General features: G+C 48.1%; 2 protein-coding genes across 2 annotated transcripts; one reads left to right on the top strand and one right to left on the bottom strand.

The window, feature by feature from the left end:
• The first annotated feature begins 4,719 nt into the window (after window positions 1-4,719).
• LOC133921071 (uncharacterized) lies at window positions 4,720-5,920 on the top strand. The gene has a single exon (XM_062365799.1). The coding sequence runs from the start codon at window positions 5,161-5,163 to the stop codon at window positions 5,665-5,667; it is 507 nt and encodes a 168-aa protein (XP_062221783.1). The 5' UTR covers window positions 4,720-5,160; the 3' UTR covers window positions 5,668-5,920.
• Window positions 5,921-20,251: 14,331 nt separating this feature from the next.
• On the bottom strand, window positions 20,252-23,034 carry LOC133889681 (basic leucine zipper 6-like). Its single transcript, XM_062330138.1, has 4 exons — window positions 22,485-23,034; window positions 22,246-22,336; window positions 20,859-20,985; window positions 20,252-20,628 (listed from the first exon to the last, which is right to left on the bottom strand). The coding sequence occupies exons 1-4, from the start codon at window positions 22,922-22,924 to the stop codon at window positions 20,489-20,491; spliced, it is 798 nt and encodes a 265-aa protein (XP_062186122.1). The 5' UTR covers window positions 22,925-23,034; the 3' UTR covers window positions 20,252-20,488.
• Between the last annotated feature and the right edge of the window lie 279 nt (window positions 23,035-23,313).

Raw genomic sequence — 23,313 nt, 5'->3', positions numbered from 1 at the left:
CTGCCGGGCCATTCCCCAAACCCCGACAGTTCCAAGCGATGAGCCTCATTTAGTTTGGCGGGACTGCTCCTGCAATCCCGCCTGTTGTGCGTCATTGTTCATACATGTTTCCACTTGCATCCCTATTTTCTTCTTTTTTTGAATACCAACCTCTATTCCCTGTAGAGGTCCCATTTTCCTCTTCCCGCTTACCAGAGACATCTGTATAGGAGGAGTGGATGTAGCGGGTACTCTCTTCATTTTCTTGTATGTTCGAACCGATACATTTTCCTTTTCAAAATTCAAGGTGCTGTTTTCTTTTGGGTATATGTCTTGCGCCATCAGAAGCAAGGTACTGTCAATATTCTCCTCCAGGCTACTCTTTTCTATTTCCATTGGTTGCATCTGCACATTATCACGCGCCATATTGAGATTTGCCCTATTATGTTTGTGTTCTAGTACCCATTTTTGGTCTTCCAGATCTTGTTGAGCTTCATTTGTACGATGTATCTCCTCTTCTTTCTCTTCTTCGTATAAATCGGCCCCTGTTTTCTGCTTTGAACCATGTTTTGAGTCATCCTCACCATTTGTCCTTTCATTATCATCTCTCTCACATGGCTGAGCCCTGGCAGTAACAGTGTACTCATTTCCCATGTTGAGTTGCAAGGAACTCCTTTGTACTCTCTCTTCAGTAGTCTTGCTAAAATCGTTCCTTTCCCAAATACTCGCAATCTTACTCCTGTCATAATCCTCCCTAACAACCAAAGGTCTTCGCCCTTCGCTCCAGTTTGTTTGTCCTTCACTGTTCCTCGGTTTTGGTACACTTCGGCCATTAAAACTACCAAATGCTCGCCGACGAGGAGGAATAACACGCAGTTCATTGCTGTAGTGTTTTTCTTTATCTTTCCAATTTTCCAATTCACACTCACGAACAATATGGCCGAGAATTCCGCAGCCATGACAGAAGTTTGGAAGGAACTCATACACGAGGGAACACCAGATGTTCCTGCTATCTTCCCCATCCTCTCCTTCGACAACCATCGTAACTCCTCGTAGCAAGGGAACTCGGATATCTAGCCGTATCTTGATTCTGAGGAAACGTCCAGCTGCCATATCATTCCCATCCACATCCACCTCTATTGTTTTCCCTACATGATCTCCTATATACTGTCCCGTGGTCTTGTTCATCATACCCAGTGGCAAACCATTAACTCGAAGCCAAACCGGTGTCGACGTAAAGTCGTATTCCTCCACCCGCTTAGATCCCTCATATTTGGTGATCACAAGAAGATCAGAGCGAAAATCCCAAGGCCCGTCCTCATGGGCACGCCTCATTCCTGCGACACTTGAAAAGGTGAAAAGGAAAATATTGTCGCCGAGGTCTTTGCATATTAATTCCTTTCCCGGGCACCAAACTCCATTTAGCGCTTGAGCGATCCCGTCTGCGAATCCTGGTTTGGAAGCATATAGTTTTCCAACCACCTGGAATAAAGGCGCCTTATTGCTCCCTTCAGGTTTCTTCCCCACTCTAATTTCCTTTCGTTCTGCTTCCGATAGACAAAGGCTGCCCAGCAGACTACTAATGCCTGCCATCTTATCCTTTCGTGACTTGTCCCCCATTGGGAAAGAACAGAGAAAGTGATTACCACACTTAACAGATGTACCTGAATCCCTTAGAAAACCTGATTAGTTTCCTTAGCTCTTCGTCCTCTTTTTTCTCTCTTTTTTTTTTGTTTTTGTTTTTTTGTTTTTTTTTTTTCAGGCCCGCTGGAAGAAGCCCTTAAGCAGACGGCATGGAAGCAAGGGCGCCGAACGTGAAAGAAGCGAGGACAGCGGGAGGTAGTGGGTAGCCTCCAGCCAACAACGCTCAGTGGGAGCAGAGGTAGAAGAAAGTGAGCTTGGTGGACAGTAGAAAACGAGAAGCAAAAGAGGAAACGATGACTAAGAGAGAAGGCGAGAAGGTTCGGTTCTGAGTCGCCTGGGAATCGCCCAGTCGCCAGACACCAATCGTGAGACGGAACCCCGCCCACGCACTGAATCTCCGTAACGGATCATGTTTTGAGGGAGAAGACAATGGAATTGGAGTAGATCCTGGCATGCTGCGGTGCTGCCGTCGTTCTGGCGTGCGAGCACTCAAGTCTCGGCCTGACTGCGCTGATAGGATAAGGCTGCATGAAGAATGGTCCGTGCAGATCAAGAACACTTTCTGGCTCCGCAGCCTGGGCCAGGGTCTCAACCATCTGTGGAAGCGTGAAGGGTCCACCACGTTGGGAGCCTGTTCTGCTGCGGGTTGTTAGGCTTTGGTCCCTTGATCGTTGGACCTCATGTGCGTCTATCGACAATCTTATAAGTCCCGTTACTCAGATAAATATTCATCTTGACCAATGGATTTGCAGTCTTCAGTGATGCCAGTTCGTCAGAGTTATTTGGTCAGATCATCAGTACACGGAAATCAACCACAAATGCACGCCCAAAATTGCAACAATTTACTGCCATCTGTCATGATTTAATACCATGTTGGATCTTGAGTTGGAGGGCATATCTTTAGCTCGAGCAGCATCCGCCCCGAAATGAGAGTGATCGATCACACCCTACGACCCCCTAGGGCAATAAAACTGGTCACGTCTGATCAGTGATCACTCTGCCTAGATTCTGCGAGGCTTGAGATTCGCCGTCGTGGCGGCGCCCACCAGGCCACCACCCTCTCGGCCATGTCGCACGCTGCGGCAGGCCAAGGCACCCACCGCCGAGCAGCGACCAGGACTGCGAGCCGGGCGCAGGCTGAGGGGCGTGACCGCGTGAGTGCAGGTGGTGCATTGCCAGACGCGCCAGCTACATCCAACCATGCGAAGGGCTTTTGACTGTTACGAGCCTGCTTGATCAAAGCAACTGTCAATGGTGGTTGCACCTGTCCGTTAGTATGGGATGCCTCCCGACCGACAGGATGCTCATTGGGCATGTATATAAACACATCAAGATCGTGAATGGAAACAACTTTTTCACTCCCCAAGCAGGGTTCAAAAAACCATCGGTAACTGTCCAAAAATCGCGGTTACCGACCTTTCCGGTCCGGTCCGGTTTCAGAAACCGAACGGTAACCGAAATTTGAATTCAAAAAATTCGAAAAAATAAAAAAATTCAAAAAAATCTTAAAAAAAACTAGACACGATTCTAAGACCTTCTGTGAAAAAACATTTCAAAAATAATATCGTTTGCATCATATTCTATAGGGAGAAAGTTTGACAAAAATGAAAAAAAATTAAAGCGTGCGGCTCAATTATTAACTCACGTTAAGTAAAAGTGTAACATGCAATCACATATTTTTCTTGTATAAAAAGTATTTTAAGAGAATCTTTAAAATTGATTTCACTTTATTTAGAGTTTTATTAAATTCTCTATGATTTTTACAAAGTTCACAAGCATAAAGTGAATATGTTAAGAAACAGCACTGTAATTAATTTTTTCATGTCTGCTATTATTTTTTCTACGTAAATCATAATATAAATAAGCTAATGAAAGTGGTTTCACTAATTTTTAAGGTGTAATGGGTCAGTTATGAATTAATCTAGTTGCAACACATTTACACAATCATGCATGTTACAATAACTAATTCATGAGTTCATATATTTTTAAAAGATATAGGATCATGTAAGAAGACTAACAAAATTAGTTTCATGATTTTTGGATTAGCAAAGAGTAAACTATGCATTTAACTTGGTTTAACAAATAAAATTTCTCACAGAAAATTTTGAACTTTTTTTATGAGTATAAATACTTTTATCATGTTACAAGGAAGCCAACAAAATTTGTTTCACTTGATTTGAAGCTCAGATGAATTAGTTATTGATTTTACAAGATTGAACTCTTATTTAGGTTTTTTGTTGAACTGCGCTGAAATTCGATAAAACCGCTCGATAAATCGAGAAAATCGAGCGGTTACCGATCCAAACCGCTCGGTAACCGACCAAATCAAAAATGCGAGAAAATCGCTCGGTAACTGACCCAAACCGCTCGGTAACCGATCAAAACCGAGCGATTACCGAGAGGGCAAAAACACGATTTTTTTCGCAAAAATTCAAAATTTGCCGAATGAATTTTCTCTGATTTTTTTTGAATTTTTGACCGGTAATCGCGGTTACCGCGGTTTTTCGGTTAACCAGTCGTAACTGACAAAGTCTATCTACCGTAATTGATGAATTGAGCCACAGCTTGAGCCAGGTAATCTTGTCTGATCATTCATGCAGTCATGATCATCGCCGGAGGTTGAAACTCAGTGAAAATCCAATTGAGCAGTCCTTTGACGAAGATGTAGGTGTATTGGGATGTCGTCGAGACATAGACCCAAGCCGAGATCGACAAGGCCTCTGCCGTGTCGCGCGTACAGCAACCTAACAGTGCTGAACGAGTGTGAGATTATTTGACCCCTGACGTGGCAGTGGCTAGCTAGGGGTAACACTAGTATTGGTGGCAGCTGACACACAGCCAAGGACAATCACTGGGATCAGGCTGCGGTTTTACCATTCCTGCCTCCTGTTTCACCCCAGGCGACACAGTATCAAGCAGTCGTCATCGGCACGCCCAACCAATTTTTGACCAGATCTAACAGTGCCGTGGATATGGACTGGATTCTCTCGCGATGTCCTGGGCGGCTGAACCTGAACCTAGCTCATTTGCCATACGCATTCATGGCGAACAGGCCAGGCCGACCCTTGGAGCTATTAGGCGCGTACAGCCCTTTGTCCGTACCGGCACGATGCAGAATCTCGTACAGACCACAATGATGAAGGCAGCTACAGAAAAACTTCGTTTGAACGTCTTTATGATCTTCTGCTTTGCTCCTTGATCCATGCTGCTTAGTTAGCTTGCTCCCAGCAAAAGCAATCTCTCTGATCGGACCAAGCGCGCGCTGCGCGGCGCCAACCATCAATGCTGCTTGCAAGTGGCGTCCTCCGGTCCACATGCCGCTTTTGTGCGAGACCGGCCGGCCACTCGGCCCTCATGCCCGACTCGGCACCCGCAGCTGGCACGTCCCACCTCACTCTATAAAATACCACCTCCCCAATCCATCACACACCCTGCCATGATCATTGATCAGTTCGCGATACTTCACCTTTGATTTCTCTTCTCCTCGCTTCCGTTCTAGCAAAGAAGAGCAGGTAGAATTTTGATCCATATACGTACATGGCCAGCATCCAGCAGCAGCACGAAGAAGGAGACGTCATGGAGGTGCTGGAGATCGACGACAACTTGCTCGTCGAGCTCCTGGACGCGTCCGTCGCCGGCGCCGACCAGCCCGAGGAGGCAGCAGGCCGGCAGCTCGGCTTCACGGCCGACCTCGGCGGCGGCTGGGTCGACAGCCAAGAACTGAACAACTCTATCCACCCGCACCAGGACTGCGAGGACTGCGTCCTCGATGGCATCCTATCCGACTTCGAGGGATGCAGGTGCTCACGATCCCCGGCGCCGTACCCGTACGCCGTCTTTGACGACGTCGACGACATCGTGGAGTGGGCGGAGACGGCCGAGGCCGCACTGGGCCCGTTCACCGGCGAGTGCATGGGGGAGTGGTACATGGACGGCATGGCCATGGAGTGGGACGAGGACGGGGGAAGCGGCTTCTCGTTTGAGCCCTGCTACGGCGGCGAGGCTGGCACGGAGCAAGCGTACTGCGGCCCGTTGTGGGAGTGAACTGGTGAACTGGTGAACTAGTGTGCACGTGTGGCCCGTCAGTGTATAGTAGATGCGCGTCGCCTGTAACAAACTACTACGGATCAAGTGATCAGGCTAAATCTGGTTGTTTTGTCTCCATTACGCGAGTTCAGCGCAGTCTGAATTTGTTGGAGAGAACAGAACTTCTGGGCCTCTTGTGCTTGTTTTCAGGAACTCAGAAGCCTGTAGTTTGAGTGCTTCCGTAGATTCAGGTGTGCCTGCAGGCTGCAGTCGTCCCAGAGTTGTGTTGAGATGGTTTATGCTCTATATAACTGTTGTTTGGTCGCAGTCGAGCAAAACTTTCGTGAGATTGTTTGTGGTTATGGAGCCTGAAAAGAACACACCAACTAGGTGCTCGACACTGGCGCTACCAACCGCATGATGGGTTCACGTGCTACCTTCTCTGAGCTCGACACCGGCGTGCAAGGGATCGTCCAATTTGGGGATCATCAGTCATCGACATTCGAGGACGTGGTGTGATCGTGTTCACCTGCAAGAACGATGAACATCGTGCCCTCACCGGTGTGTATTTCATTCCGAAGCTCATGACGAATATCATCAACATTGGTCAAGTTGATGAAACGGGTGCCAAGTGATCATCGACAATGGTGTTCTTAGGATCAAGGATGAGCAGCGACGACTTTTGGCAAAGGTAAAGCGCTTCCTGTCACACTTGTATATGCTCAGATTGAATGTTGTGCAGCCGGTGTGCCTCACAGCCCATGGCAAGGATGAAGCATGGCTGTGTCACTCACAGCAGGTATGATCATCTGAGCTTCAAAGGGCTTAGAGAATTTACAAGGAAGAAGATGGTGCGTGGACTGCCAGACATTGACTATGTTGGGCAGCTGTGTGACATTTGTCTGACCAGCAATCATCGTTGCGCGTCGTTCCCCAAGCAGGACAATTATCGTGCTGTAAGAAAGGTCGAGCTTGTCCATTGCGATCTCTATGGACCGGTCATGCCGGTGACACCAAGCGGCAAGCGATACTTTTTGCTCGACGCTATATGTGGCTCACACTCTACTGCGAAGGATCAACCCCGGTAGCTGTCAGAACTCTGATCTCAGGTTTCCCTGTATTTCTATATTAGTCTCTGGATCAAGTAGCTAATACGCACAGAATTCAACAGAATAAATCAAATACATACTTTAAATAAAATAAAGTAAAATAATTATCTGAATAGTGTGAAAGATGTTCTGGTGGACAAAGATTCACAATAAACTAGCCAAATAAAAGAGCTTACAACACAACAAAGCGAAACGAACAATGCAATCCAATGCCACAGGCAACTCGGGTGTGGACACGACCTTAAACTTCTTATCTTTGACTTTAACTAGGTTGAGGTTGATCTCCATCTTAACAATCTGAAAAACAGCAAAATTGAGTACGGAAGGTACTCAACAAATCCTATACTACTTCAAAGAGATTGATAGATACATAATGAGTATTTCAAAGATAAGATTTTACGATATAGTTTTGAGCGTAAAACGGGTTGTATGCAGGTATTCAGTTATATTCTCTATTGTTAATATTTTGAAACAAATGTAACCTAGTAACAAAGTTTTGAATCAGTTTGAAACAAGGTAACCTGATAACAAAGCTTTTGAAATAGTTTAAAACAAGTTAACCTGGTAACCATGCTTTTGAAACAGTTTAAATCCAAAAAAATAGTAACAAATTATGTCTGGGAGATTTTTCGATCTTATAAGAGGCTACACCACACTTTGCAGTCCCCTTTATCATATCTAATGTATCTCTAGCAACCTCATCACACGGACATCTAGTCCATACGCTCACTCATCAAGACGCATGCACTCAGAGTCTAGTCAAAATGGTTACTATTGTCGTATGTCTATGACCGTGGACACAACTATTTTAATAGATTTGCACTCTACAGATATTGTACACTATACGTATATGATATGCTCAGCCTCCAACCGTTGTAAGCGAAGGAACGAATCATATCGAGACACTCCAATTACCTTTCCTGTCGGATTTTTTTACGAGATTTACCCCAAGTACTAGTGGTCTTGTACTGAACGTCAGGTTCCCTTTTCAAGCATTTGCTAATCTCTGCACGCTCAAATAGAGGGCCACATAGTCACTTGATTGCTCGTTGCTCTCAGCCTCCTAGTATGTTGCCTAACTCAGTCTAGTAAAGGAGAAGTCAAGTCCTGCCAATTCAAGACACATGGTTGCATGGGGATGGCTAAGCATAACGGTGCAATGACTCGGTCGTTAAACGGTTGGGGTAGGTATCTTCTAACAATGAATACCATAGAGGTGACTCATGCCCCTAGGAGCATCCTCATCTAGAGTACTACTCTACTTGCCCCGCCAAACAGTTTGCACCCATTTTTACACATCACCCACCATATCCCACACGACATCAAGGATTTCACAAATATCACGGAATTCACAACCATCAAGGATTCGTGATATATGAGTTATCATTGATAACAATAAATCTTATCTCCGATGAGAGGTGTTTTAAAATCAACGTCTACGAGGAGATGTATTCAATTCTAAGCATGCTAGATATCAAGCCGTCATCTGTCATTAATATATATAACAACAGGTAATCCTATGGTAATATGTATTTTGGATGATAACATTTATGGCATGACAAGTGATTAATAGAATTAACTGCTACAAGCAGTTTGTAAAAGCATAATACATATCACATGCGATATAAGTCCAGTTTTAGTTGATCATGCAGATTAGTTGAAATCATAGATTCAATATGATCAAGGAGATAGGATTTACTTTCTCTGAAGGTCAATTCACAATTGGTTTGTCGCTTAAGCATCCCAAGTTCTTCCTCATCGGGTTCTGCCTTTAGATCCTTCCTTGCATTCTTGCTTAAATCCTTGACTTCGAGCCTACGTAGATTAATGACGAAAGGTGTACGGTGACTAAGCAAAGGAACACCAAAGCGAAAGAAGAACTACTAGGGAAACAACAAAAGCTACATAGTAAGAAGACGATCCACAACTCTAAGCTATGCGAAACTAATATACGGAGTCTAACGATATTATCTAGTGAAACTAAGTTAAGTTGTTAACTTAGTTGTTTTATTAACTTTAATAGAAAACCTAATAAACTCACGATCACTAAGTGAGTGTTTATTAGATTAACTATCGAAAGATGACAAATAAGGATTCTACGTGTAGGTGAGTGTATGTGTACACATATAAACGTATATATGATACTTACGTCTATATGTATATGAGCATATATACATATATACATGTATATGAGCATATATACATATATACGTAAGTAGAACTCTAGGTGATCAAAACTATAAGTGCTCAAGATTAATATTCTAATCTATAACACTAAACTAGATTTATCTAATAATTAACCTTAATTACCTAGTGTTGTTTAATTGCCACACTAAGTTATATTTTATTGCCATTATAAAAGCATACATGTAATTAAATAACTAGGTTAAACTATTCCTTCAAAACTATTTAATTAATTACTAAAAGGATATTCAATTAATTAATTACCAATGTTAAATTATTCTATCATATTCTAATAACATGTAGTTATTTATTTATCAACTACATTGGTTAATCTTATTACATTAATTAAACCAAGATTAAGTCCTATGGATTAAAGCATGAAATAACAATCTATTTCTAAACATTAATTAAAAGAAATCCTTTAGTTAATCTAACAGCTATTCTATAATTAACATAAGGATTCAACCTATACTTATGCTAGATTAACATAAATGACTAATCTATGATTATATCCTAAACATGGATATGGAATTAACTAACTCATCTCTATTTAACAAAAGACGAATCCTAATTCTAGTTTTAAACTGTGACACGAATTAAATATTGGATAAGAAAATATACGAACTTCCAAAATCACAAGATTTGACGGTGATATAGATTATGATTTTAGAGGAATATCGGTGAAATAACCATCAAAATCGGAGTTAAAATGGAGGAGATATGGCGCTCGGAAGTTTTGCCAGAAAGGATAATCTCTGGAAAAAGAAAAAGACACTGTTCTAAAGACTTGGTCTACGGGCTGTGGATCAGAGGGGGATTTGTGAGAGTGGTGCATCGTGGGCCAAGATTTGTGGGCCAGGGCGGTGGACGTGATGCATGGGGCTTGTGAACCAGAGGGAGTTCAGTGGGTGGTCCATCGTGGACCACGGCCGATGGACAGAGGATAAGGTCGTGTGGCCTGTGCCCATGCGTGCGGCTCAGAGCGAGGGAGGCTGGAGGGGAGAGAGACGCCGGAGGAAGTGAGTGGAGGGCACCGGGAAAAAGGAGGCGGGGCAAGAGGAAGGATGAGGGAGCTCGCCGGCAACAGAAGATGACCGGAGGGAGCTCACTGGGCGACGACGACGTAGAGAAGGTGGAGGCGGCGGGAAAAGCTGGGGCGGAAGCCTTGGTCGAGCTCACTGGCGGTGGCAGGTAAGGCCGGGCCGGTGGAGGGCGTGGTGCGATACGATGTGTGCTGGCCCGGGAGACGCGCGGGCAGAGGAGAGAAGGCCGGAGGGGCGAGTGCTCTCGACGGCGGTGGCCTTGGCCGAGTAGCGGGCGACGCCACGTGGCTGCGTGTGCGGTGATAGCGTGCGGGATGACGCGCACCAAACGATGCGCGCGGGTGGGACTGACGGCGGCCCAGGCTGTAAATGGTGGAGAGAAGAATGAGGACAACCGTTTTGTATTGATCACGCGATTACATCTTTATACATGTACATGAGCAGTCAGTCAATCTAACACTAGCTACAATCTAGGAGAGCCACTCAACGTGGTCTGCGGCTATACTCAAGGAGAGCCTCTATACGTGCTCTACAGCTCGCTAACACCCCCCCGCAGTGTGAGCGTCGTTGCCGGCGACGCACAGACTGTCTCTGAACTCCTTGAAGCTCGAGGTTGGTAGACCTTTGGTCATCACGTCGGCGATTTGCTGCATAGTTGGTACATGTATGACTTTACATTGTCCCACAGCCACTTTCTCTCGGACGAAATGAACATCCAGCTCAATGTGTTTCGTGCGCTTGTGATGCACTGGATTTGAGCTCATGTAGCAAGCGGACACATTGTCGCAAAAGATCACTGTTGCCTTCTCTAGTGGACAAGCTAGCTCACCGAGCAGTTGGCGGAGTCAGGTGCACTCGGCCACAGCATTTGCAACGCCTCGGTATTCAGCTTCAGCACTTGATCGAGACACTGTCGTCTGTCTTTTTGATGACCAGGATATCATGGCGGTGCCAAGAAATACACAGAACCCCGATGTGGAGCGTCTCGTGTCCGGGCACCCTGCCCAATCTGCGTCCGAATAGGCGACGAGCTCCAGCTTGTCACAGCGTCGGAGGTGAAGACCAAGGCTCGTCGTACCTCTGACATAACGGAGAATCCGCTTCACAAGTGACTGATGGACAGTTGTTGGAGCATGCATATGCAGACAAGCCTGTTGAACTGCGTATTGCAAGTCTGGCCGTGTCATTGTCAGGTATTGAAGTGCGCCGACAATGCTGCGGTAATCAGAGGCATCAGTGTTGGACAGTGGCGTGCCATTGGTGCTGGAAACTTTCCCTGTAGTGTCAACCGGCGTCTCACACGGCCGGCAGTCGAGCATGCCAGCACGTTCAAGGAGGTCAAGAGCATACTGATGTTGCTGAAGAAAGAAACCATTGGCGTTGCGCTGAACCTGGATGCCGAGGAAGAAGTGAACTGGCCCCATGTCTTTGAGCGTGAACTCGGCGTTGATGGCGGAGATGACCCGGCGAAGAGTGTCGACGGACGAAGCTGTGAGCACGATGTCGTCGACGTAGAGGAGGAGGTAGACCGACTCATTGCCAGCTCGAAGGACGAACAGGGAGTTGTCTGAGCGAGTCGGTTTGAATCCCATCGACCTGATGAACGACGCGAGCCGTGTGTACCATGCCCGCGGCGCCTGTTTTAGGCCGTAGAGGCTCTTAGAGAGTTGGCACACCGAGTCCTTGCGCGATGGGTCGATGAAGCCGGCTGGCTGCCGCGCGTACACGCGTTCGTCGAGGATGCCGTGGAGGAACGCGTTGTTGACGTCGAGTTGGTGAACCGGCCAGCCGCGCTGAGCAGCGAGAGTGAGCATTGTGCGCACCGTGGCCGGCTTGACGACCGGGCAGTACGTCTCGCCGTAGTCGATGCCGGCGCGCTGCGTGAATCCCCGAACCACCCATCGGGCCTTGTATCGATCGAAGCTGCCGTCTTCCCTGTATTTGTGGCGGAAGATCCACTTGCCGCTCACGACATGGGCACCAGGAGGCCGAGGAACAAGCTCCCACGTGTTGTTGGCGAGAAGGGCGTCAAACTCGGACTGCATTGCCGAACGCCAATTGTGGTCCTTGAGAGCTTGATTCACCGTGCGTGGGATCGGAGAGATCGGCGTCGTCGTCGCAGTGGCTGCGTAGCGTGGGTTCGGTTTGAACGTCCCCACGCGCGATCTGGTGACCATCGGGTGAGGGGCAGCTGCGGCAGCGGCGTCCGTGGTTGGCCCGGGCGTCGTGATATGCGACGGAGGAGTGCTCACGGACGTCGACGCGGGAGATGGCGTTGCTAGTGGAGCCGAGGTAGAAGCGCCCGGTGCCGTGGCGCGAGCCGACGAAGAAGACGGGGAGGCCGGTTCTTGTGCGCAGCGCGCGTGGGACGGGGACGGATCGCGCGTGGAGCGTTGATTCGGCGACTGGGCCGGTTGGGGAAGAGCCGGATCAGCGGAGACCAGGTCAGGTCGCCACGGATCATAGGCGCACGCCGTTGGCGCCGAAGCCGCTGGTCCGGAACGGAAGGGGAACACCGTTTCGTCGAAGTAGACGTGCCGCGAGGTGAGCACTTTCCGCGTCGACAAGTTGTAGCAGCGATATCCTCGGTGGTCCTGCGAGTACCCAATGAAAATGCAAGCCACAGATCGTGGAGACAACTTGTTAGGGCTGGTAGGTGCTGTGTTCGGGTAGCACAGACAGTCGAAGACCCGCAGGGACGTGTAGTCGGGGTCACAGTTGAATAGGAGGGAGTAGGGGGTAGAGAGAGATTTTGGCTTGCATGGTTTTCGATTCAGCAGGAACGCGGAAGTGTGCAGTGCTTCAACCCAGAACACGGGCGGGAGCGCGGCATGAAGGAGGAGAGCACGAACACCATCGTTCAATGTGCGTAGGATGCGTTCGGCCTTTCCATTTTGTTGGGAAGTATAAGGACAAGAGAGGCGAAGGAGGATGCCATTGTCGGAGTAAAACTGACGAAGAACATTGTTGTCGAACTCGCGTCCGTTGTCGGTCTGGAACGCCAGTATTGGACGCGCGAATTGTGTGCGGACAAGGGCGTGGAATGACTTGATCGTTTGGGCAACGTCGGACTTATGACGAAGGGGGAATGTCCACACAAAGTGTGTGAAGTCATCGAGGAGCACAAGATAATATTGGAAACCAGTGAAACTTGAGACAGGTGATGTCCAAACGTCGCAATGCATTAAGTCAAAAGGAGCTGTAGTTTTTGGCTGAGATGAACTAAAGGGAAGCCGCACATGCTTGCCAATTCTACAGGCATGACAAGTATGGGACAACTCCTTATTACATGTGAATGGAAAGGAATGTAAGAGGCGACGAAAAGACTCGTTGCCGGGGTGTCCAAGTCGTTGATGCCAGAGATTTGCAGACACGGCAGCGAGACAGTGCATGGAGGAAGTGGCCGGCGTCTGGAGAGGGTAGAGATCGCCGTTGCTGTCACTGCGGAGAATCACCGCCTTGGTGTGCCGATCCTTGACAGAGAAACCAAGATTGTCAAATTCAATCGTGATCGGATTGTCACGTGTGAGGGCACGAACGGATATTAAGTTCTTGATTAAGGAAGGAGAGACAAGAACATTAGTGAGGGAGAGAGGATGAGAGGATGTCGGTATGGAGGAAGAACCAGTGTGTGTAATGGGAAGGGAGGTGCCATTACCGACAACGATCCGTGTGGAGGAGGAGTTGGGTGTGAGGGAGGAGAGGTTACCAAAGCCCTGCGCCATGTGGGAGGAAGCGCCGGTGTCGAGGAACCAGTCGCCGGAAGACTGGGGCTGGTGCAGCGAGATGTTGTTGAGCGTGGCGAGGAGTTGCGGATCCAGCTGCGAGGATGCTCCGGCGACGTGTGCCTGATGCGCCGCGAACGAGGGTCGGGCACCAAGGACACCGGCCGCAGGCAGTGGCGCTCGTGGGGGCCCTTGGAACGGCCATGCCTGCACCATGCCTGTCCACGGGTTCATGTTGGGCCAGAAACCGTGAGGCGGTGCAGGGCTGGCGGTGTGGCCCTTCTTCTTTTTCTTCTTGTTGGGGTAGGACGGCGCAGGGGGACGGCCTCCGCTGGACGATGCGGCCGGGAGCTGGGGTGATGAATGCAGCTTCCCCGCGCCGCCTGGAGTCGTGGGCGCACCGTGTGTCCCGGAGACACCCTGAGGCGTGGGCACTGCAGGCGCGGTCTGAGAGACGAAGGCCGCCGCAGCGTGAAGGTGTGGGCCCGACGGAGCCGCGGACGACGTGGCGCCGGCTGAGGTGGCGTGCGCGACAAGAGCCGCAGCAGCCTGGAGTTTCTCCGACTCGTTGATGCGATGCTCCTCGAGCTGCAGCATCGAACGTGTCTTGAGGAAGGACGGGAGGCGTCGGCGCATCGTGATGTGGGGGATGGCGTGGTGCAGACGGGGGTTGAGGCCGCGAACGATGTTGTAGATGAGGTCTTTGTCATGCACGGGAGCACCGAGACCGCCAAGGCGATCGGCCATGACCTTCATGCGGGAGCAATAGTCGAGTACGGGGAGATCACCTTGATAGAAGTTGCGGAATTCCGCGCCGAGGTAGACCGCACGGGTGTCCTTGTTGTCGCGGAAGAGAGAGCGCACGCCACGCCAGAGTGTGTACGCGGTGTCGGCGTCGTCCGAGACAATAGAGAGGAGCTCGGGGGAGATGCGGTTGTAGAACCAGGAGACGATGGCGCAGTCGTTCTGCACCCAGTCGTTGTCGCCCTTGGCCGCGGTGCCGTCGACGTGGTCGCGGAGACCGTACTGGCCGAAGACGGCGGAGAATGAACGCGCCCAGGCGGTGTAGTTGGCGTCGTTGAAGTCGAGGATGATGGGGACGCGAGATTGAATGTTGATGCCGTGGACGACATTGGGGGCAGCAGGTTCAGTCTGGACGCGCAGGGTGTGCGGCAGCAGCGATTCGGCGTCGGAGTTGTTGGATGCCGACGACGAGGAAGACGAGGAAGAACTCATGGCGACGGCGAGGAGGTGGGAGGCAGCGGATAGTTAGGATCGTAGATCGCCTGATACCATGTAAATGGTGGAGAGAAGAATGAGGACAACTGTTTTGTATTGATCACGGGATTACATCTTTATACATGTACATGAGCAGTCAGTCAATCTAACACTAGCTACAATCTAGGAGAGCCACTCAATGTGGTCTGCAGCTATACTCAAGGAGAGCCTCTATACGTGCTCTACAGCTCGCTAACACAGGCGAATCGGTTGCGGCGTGCGTGGGCCAACGGCGCAAGGGCGGCGCGACATGGGCTGCAAAGGCGCGCACGGGCAGCGGGGTGGGCACGGCGGGGCGGCGGTGTGACGCGGGCCAGCGGCGTGGCGCACTGGAGCACAGCCGAGCAGCTGGCGAGTGTGGGACGACGCAGGTCAACAGCGTGGCTAGCAAGTGGCAGCACAAGCTACTAGCGGGGAGTAGAGCATGATGGAGTCACCGCCGGCGCTAGAGTAGAGGAGGGCGGAGGAAGAAGAGGGGCTCATCAGGACGACGCGGTGATGCGGGTGGCAGAGTTGGCCGACTGAATTCAAGGCGGCCCACGGTGGCTCGGCGGGGAGCAGAGCGGCAGGCGCCACGACGACGGCGACGTGGCGCACGCCGGAATGGCGTAGTGGAGTTCAGCGGCAGTGCGCACATGGGCCCTGCGGTGATGGTAGCATGGCGACAGCAGACACGGCTGAGCGGCGGTTGCTCAGTGCACACGACGACAACGCGACGTGGTGGAGCTTTGGCCCAGGGCATGGCGGAGCTACTGCTGCCATTTGTGTGTGTGTATGCTTGTGGGGAAGCTGGTGTGTGTGCTTGTGTGTATGTATGTGGTTGCTCCTTGTGGAGGTGGGAGTCTTGAAGGTGAAGGAAAGGGAGGAGGAGGAGAGCAAATTGGTTTTGACTCCTGATGAAAAGATCAGAGAGACATGGTAGGGAAGGAGATGGTAGCCGGTGATGCTGCTCGGTGAAAAAAATCAGGGATGGGGAGTGCGAGAGCAGGGCATGGGAGAAGGTAGCCGGTGCTTTTGGTCGGTGATCAGAGAAGGAGCAGAGAGAGAAAGAGGAGAAAAGATCTGAGAGTGAGATTCTTTGGATGATGATTCAATTGTATGTAGATGAATTTGCAAACTGGCGGTAATAATTCAAATAGATTAATTTGAATTTGAAATTGGATTTGGAATAATTCAAATAAATATATTTGAATTAGAAATTGGATGTACTATGATTTGAATTACGAGATTCGAACTTAGAACTTGATTCGAATCAATTTGAATTTAATTTGCATAGCAATTGAATTGGGAAGGAATTTGAAATTTGAGATTGATTCAAAAAGAATATTTAGAGTTGGATTCAAAATAAATGAATTCAATTGGATCTCCAGATGAAAGAATCTAAGAATTAGAATTGAATTTGAGAGATGTTCTAATTCGAGTCGATCAAAGTTAAATGGAGATAATTCAATTGAATAATTGAATTATATATTTGAGCTGGATTGAAAGATCGATTTTCATGAATTGATTTGGAAAGGAAATTACCGAAAGTAACTAAAACGGATTCAAATTTTGAATCGCCACACAAGAACCATAAGAACAATTAAACCATAATGCATATAATCAATTTATTGCAACAATTAATTTAGAAATTAATTTAGTGATCTCTGGAATACTTAGTCAAAATAATATATTTGAATACACACATACAAGTATATACATATTCAAATATATATTTCCCTTTATTTTATATTGGTTTAAATAATTAGATTTTTTTAATTTGGAGTGAATCTACTATTTTCTAAAATGCTAAAACGCATGATGTTACAGCAGCAGTGAAGGTGGTTCGGGCTAAGGCTGAGGTTGAGTCTGGACAGAAGCTTGGTGTGCTCTAGACTGATTGTGGTGGAGAGTTCACATTGAAGGAGTTCGGTGCGTACTGCGCCAGAGAAGGAGTTGACCGCCACTTCACCACACCATACTTTCCACAGTAAAATGGTGTGGTGGAACGCCGAAATTGGACAGTGCTAGGCATGGCGCGAAGCATGATGAAGGCAAAGTCATTGCCTGGGAGATTATGAGGAGATGCGGTGACAACAGTGGTGTTCATCCTGAACCGATTGCCCATGAAGAGTGTTGTCAACAAAACTCCGTTTGAAGCTTGGTATGATAAAAAAAACCCTTGTGCAATTTTTTTTAACATTTGGTTGTTTGGCGCATGTGAAGGTAGCACAGCCGAATCTGAAGAAGCTCGATAGCCGAAGTATGCTAATGGTATTTGTTGGCTACGAGATCAGATCAAAGGCTTATCGGGTCTATGACCTAGTAAGTGATCGTGTTCATGTGACGTGGGATGTGCTCTTCGATGAATTGGCGAGCTGGGACTGGAGTGATGAAGGAGAACATCATGATGCGAGCATTGAACCGTTCAATGACAAGTTTGCCACTATTCTTTCGAATAGAGGTTTGAGCACGGCGCATACCATGGAATCATTGGCGTCTGCATCACTGGACGAAGCTAGCTCGGTGTCTACCACACAATTTGCGGCAAGTCAGGTGGCGAGCCAGAAGGAGTTCATCTCACGGCCATCCGAGGTGCCACCACTTGATGTGGATCATGATGATGCACCTCTACGATACCATCATGTCGACAATCTGCTTGGTCCAGTGACTCATCCTAGACTGGTGCCATGGGAGCTCAAGCCTGATGAACCACTATTGTCAAATGGGTTGTTTCTGTCAGCAGGAGAAGAGCCAGCGACCTTCACTAAAGCGGAGCAGTACCAATCTTGGAGGCAAGCAATCTTGGAGGAAATGGCGTCGATAGAGGCAAATCAAACTTGGATGTTGGTTGATCTCCTGGAAAATCGTCGGGCAATTGGTCTAAAATAGGTGTACAAGGTCAAACGAGATCAACTAGGCAATGTAGTCTGACATAAAGCACGTCACATCGCAAAAGGGTACGCTAAGAGATTTGGGATTAAATTTGAGGAGACTTCCACGCCGGTGGAAAGGCTCGACTCAGTTCGGTTGTTGATTGCACTAGTTGCGTAGAAGGGGTGGCGAGTCCATCGCATGGAAATGAAGACAACATTTCTCAATGGTGACCTCGATGAAGAATTTTATGTTGAGCATCCACTGAGGTTTGTAGATGACAAACATCCGCGATGTGTTCTGAAGATGCACAAGGCGATGATGGGCTTTGACAAGCTCCCTGAGCATGGAATGCAAAATTGGATGCTACTCTGCACACACTCGAGTTTCACAGAAGTAGATGCGAGCATGCCCTCTACACCTGAAGTGATATTGATTCCTGGCTGGTAGTCGGGATCTATGTTGATGATTTGGTCACAATCGGACCAATTGATGATGACATTGCAACTTTCAAGGCTGAGATGATGAAGTTGTTCCGAATGAGTGATCTTAGGCTCTTGTCACACTATCTGGGAATTGAGGTTCGTTAGGGAAGCAAAGGTACTGAAATCCGTCAGACAACCTATGTTCTGAAGCTACTTGAGAAGGCTGGAATGGCAGGCTGCAATCCTTGCCAAACTCCCATGGAAGCTCAATTGAAGCTGTCAATTGGGCTCTAGGGAAGTAGTGGATGCCACTCTCTACCGGAGCATCATTGGAAGCCTTCGGTACCTTGTACACACATGGCTTGAAATTACTTTTGGAATTGGGTATATCAGTCATTTTATGGAGTCACAAAGGCAAGATCATCTTGCTACTGTCAAGCACCTGATAAGATACATCGTCGGGATAGTGAACTATGGTATCTTCTATCCCAGCAAGGAAAGCTCAAATCCTTGCCTTACCGGATATAGTGATTCAGACATGGCCGACAATGTAGATGATCGAAAGAGCATGACAGGCATACTCTTCTTTCTTGGTGGTAAGCCAATCTCATGGCAATCCCAGAAGCAACGAGTGGTGGCACTTTTGTCTTGTGAAGTGGACTACATTGCTGCTTTAACTGCTGCCTATCAATGTGTCTGGTTCATTCGGTTGCTAGGCAATATGATCGTAACAAAGACCGGCACACCAAGACTCAAGGTGGACAACATGCCTGCTATTGCTTTGAGCAAGAATCTTGTCTTCCATGATAGAAGCAAGCACGTCAACACCAAGTATCACTTCATTCGAGAATGTGTGGATGAAGACATGATTGATTTGGAATTTGTTAGTTCTGACAAACAACTGGAAGACATGCTCACAAAGCCGCTTGGCCATGTCAGATTCCATGATCAACATGAGAAGATCGGTGTTATTGAGCTCAAGTAAGTGAGTGCAAGAATTAAGGGGGAGATTGATAGATTTAACAAGAATTAAGGGGAAGAACGTGAAAGATTGGTGCTATTGAGCTCAAGTAAGTGAGTGCAAGAATTAAGGGGGAGATTGATAGATTTAATACTTGCACGACCATTTTGTTTAGCTGGTCTTCACTCAGGTTCAGTTAGTTTCTTCAGGTAGCGGCAGTTAGCGAGTCTCCTGTTCAGCATTCGTTCTTCGGTCAACACCGGTGCTGCACAATTGGTCTCTGGGATGGCATGGTCATGGAGATCGTGGCACACCTTGCGGCCTCAGTATCACGTTGTGTATCCATTTTGCTATTTAGTCGAATGAAAAACCCAGAAAAGCTGCTTGGTTCACGCGGGCAAAATCAATGTTTGTCAGGTTACTGTTCCCATAATTTCGACAATAGGCTGAAATTCTTCAGTCACGCCCTCGCTGAGTCCGGCGAAGTTCCAGTGATTCCAATGAGTTCGAGTGATTAGTTTGAGCGATTACCCAACAAAGATGAACCAGAAAAAATCCTGTTTGAAGCGTGAAGCAGATTCAGTATAGCTGTAACTTAAATTCTGCACTGCAACTAATGCAGAAGGTCCTCAAAAAATGTGAGGTGAATGAAGAACTATGAAGCGTTGCACATAACAGAGTAAACAATGATATGAAACAAGCAAGGTTGTCACAAATCAAGTGAATGATCATACAATTTTGAGAATTAGAAGCTCAGTAAAAGGGGTATGTAGAAGAGTTATAAGCACTCCTGGCCAGATTGATATATCAGCGTTGTGGCACTGCACATTCTACTTGTTCATTGCAAATTAGCATTTAGAAGACATTAGTTGGAGAAGCGACTATGCTCTTTCCACAATGCGGTTATTTCCCCTCTCGGTACTGCGCAAGTTTCTGGCCGCTGCCGGGCCTTTTTACTGGATATGGAAATGGACTGAATGAAGCTGAACTCTGTTGAACTTGCAAATATCAAGAGATATTCAGATGTCCAAAGAAGATGTAATGCTTCAAAAATGATTTACATGACAGTTCAGTTTTTCTTACGACTTTAACACAATTTGCAGAGTAACCCGAATCCAAATTAACTTACAAAGAATGCATACATGTCAATGGAAGAACAAGAAGAAGAAAACATCCACAAGATCTGAAAAAAATCATGATGCAATGTTCCCTCGAGGTTAATGACACGGCGACTGCACAGAGGACAGGCATGGATCAGTGGCTAGCTCATGAGCTCTTTCTCTGCGCGCACCGGAGGCGGCACATGCTCAGAAGCGGGAGCGCCAGCTGCCATCTTGAGATTCTGCTGCTCGTACACCTGCCGCAGCCTCTCAATCTCCTTCCTCAACGCCTCTTGATGAGCTGCGAAACATGCAAATTTCCTCGGTCATGAGTGATGTTTCTTGAAGCATGATGGCGTGCATTAGCTCTTTATGAACTAGTAGTACTAATTAAAATTCAGTTGCCTGACTAAGTATAGCTAGCTTGATAGAGCTAAGAAAGTTCGGAGCGGAAAAGAAAGGCAGCCGAGGTTCTTTGCAAAGGTAGCTAGGGAGCTAGGCGAGGTTATTGTAAAGGGCTCGCTCACTCACCATCCTTGAAGATCTTGTCCTGCGCTAGAGCTGCGATCCGCTGCTTCAGGTGGCTGTTGCCGACAGTCAGTATCGTGCGCTGCTGATCCAGAAATGCAACCCGAGGAGACAGTACGGACACCTCATTCTGCAAAACAAGCAAGCAATTTATTACTGCTAGCAAAGCAAAGCACTCCCCAGAAAAATAAGACGCACAACTGTTTCTCTCTGCCTTCAGGAATCAAAATCATTTGCAGGTTCACGGATCGTTCCGAATCTTTCCCTTAAAACTTTTCCAGATTCAGTATAAACGTAGCTTAAGCCTCAAGCTGATGCCAGTAATTGTTTGGAACAAGCTGAGCATATGCCATACGGCCAGGGCAAGTAAACAAAAACCGGACAACTGAGAAACGTTCGATCTGTATGCACCTAGCGAGCTCCATGTGCAGCAACCAGCAATGCATAAAAATACATCGACCCCATTGCTGTTATATATTCATTCAAGTAAAAAAAAACCCTTGTCGTACGCCTGCATTGTTAAGTGCTAGTACTAAACACCCAACTAACACATTACGCAAGAGATTAATAATCAACCACATCTTGCGCAAGGAGGCACGGCTCGTGTTCTACTAGCTTCGTGAATGCGAATTGATCCAGCACTCACAGGGACCACCACTCCATGCAGAAGCATGTCATGTGCATTTGGATCATGTCACTACGCGGTGGGTACCGCGTGACCGGGGGAGGGGGGGGGGTAAAGACATCGGCGCGCTTGCATGGGAGGAGCCTACTACCTGCATGATCCATCTCAGCTGCCCATGGCCAACTCCTCCACATGCACATGATATGGGTTCATCATTTGCGATGCTGTTGCTATTGCTGGCCAGCCTGTGCCGATCTACCACCGGTGCTGTTGCGTACTCTTTGTTTATATATGTGTTGAGATGGCAAGTTAATCGCCTTTCAAATTTGTACATGCATGCACGCATGGCTAAATCATATCGATCTTGTTGCATGCAGGAGCTGCCAAATCGTGTTTGCACATGTAATTTCTTGCGAATTTTTGTAATCACAGGAATGTCGGGCAGTACTTTAATTTCCACGCTTGCACTAGTTTTCTACTCTGCTCTTTGCACCGAGCCAGGACAGAATGTTGGCATGATCTATATAGGGAGAAGCTAGCGCGTCAATTTTCATTGTCGAGCCAAGTCCCATTCCTAGAATTGAGCTCCATTTGGAGTAACTAGTGACTATTAATTGCATGACGGTTTTGACTTAAGCATTATGTTAGCTTGAGTTTGTTTATGCTGAAGCTAGAATAATTCATGTGCCTTGTGTCAGCTTTAGTTTGTTAGTGATGAAGCTAGAACTGCAGAAGTTGCGTCTATACAATTCTGTGTCTGTATACCTGCAGGCTTGTGACGCTGCGCTCGAGTTCGGAGATGTACTGCAGCTTCCTCACCCGCGACCTCTGAGCCGACTGCCGATTAGCCAGGATCCTAGCAGCATTTCCAGGCAAACCGTTTCAGTCTAAAGATCAAGCTGGTCTGCTTGCAGAATGGCGTTGTAACGAGACAAGGAAAACAGCATGCAGCATTGTTTGAGCACGTACGAGATGCGTGCGTGCGTGCATTGGCTCGGGCTCACCTCTTGACCCTCTTAGGGTCCCGGATCAGCTCCGAGGCGGCGGCGGCGGCTGCAGCGGCGGTCTGACCTGGTGCCGGCTCCTTGGGGTTCCCCGCATCGTCGTACTCCTTGTCGTTGCCGGTGGCGCCGCCCGCCGCAGCGCCGAGCTTGTCGCCGTCGCTGTCGCTGCCCCCGTTCTCGGACCCCGGCGCGGACGTGCCTCCCTCGTCGGGGAACATGGACATGAGCTGGTCGTCGTCGAGCCTGTCGAACTCGCCGGCCCCGCCGTCCGCCGGCGCCACCTCGACGAAGGCGACCGAGTCGCTCAGCGACCTCCGGTGCGCGCCCCGCCGCGACGCCGCGAACTCGGCGAACTCGTCGCCCCACGCAGTCGCGCCGTGGTGGCCGCCCTCCGGCCAGTGGTGCACCGCGGCTGGGATCCTGGGCGGCAGCTGCTCCATGCGACGCGACCGGTCGATCCGCACGGCGCAATGTGCGCGGCAGCTACTGATCTCCTCGCTAGCTCTAGCGAGTGCGTGCGCGTGCTCTTGCGTTGGGCGCCGGCGCTCGCAGTTTTGTTTTATAGCGGCAGCTAGCTAGCTAGCGCAGGGTTTTATTTACCTGTAGTATAAATTTACCAAGGCCACCGATAAATAAGATTTTCGAATTTATCAAAATTCTATTCACAATAAATAAATTTTTGGGTCAAAATTTAGAAAAAAAGCTCAATTTCTCTGAAAAATAACACTGATAATCTCTAAACCATTTAATATAAAATTATACATAATAATATAGAAATACAAGAGTATCATAGATTCAAAGATATAATAATAATGTATACTGGTGTTGC

This window comes from Phragmites australis, chromosome 1 (assembly GCF_958298935.1).
Source record: "Phragmites australis chromosome 1, lpPhrAust1.1, whole genome shotgun sequence".
In the NCBI taxonomy this organism is placed as follows: domain Eukaryota; kingdom Viridiplantae; phylum Streptophyta; class Magnoliopsida; order Poales; family Poaceae; genus Phragmites; species Phragmites australis.
This window is presented reverse-complemented; position numbering and strand designations above follow the sequence as displayed.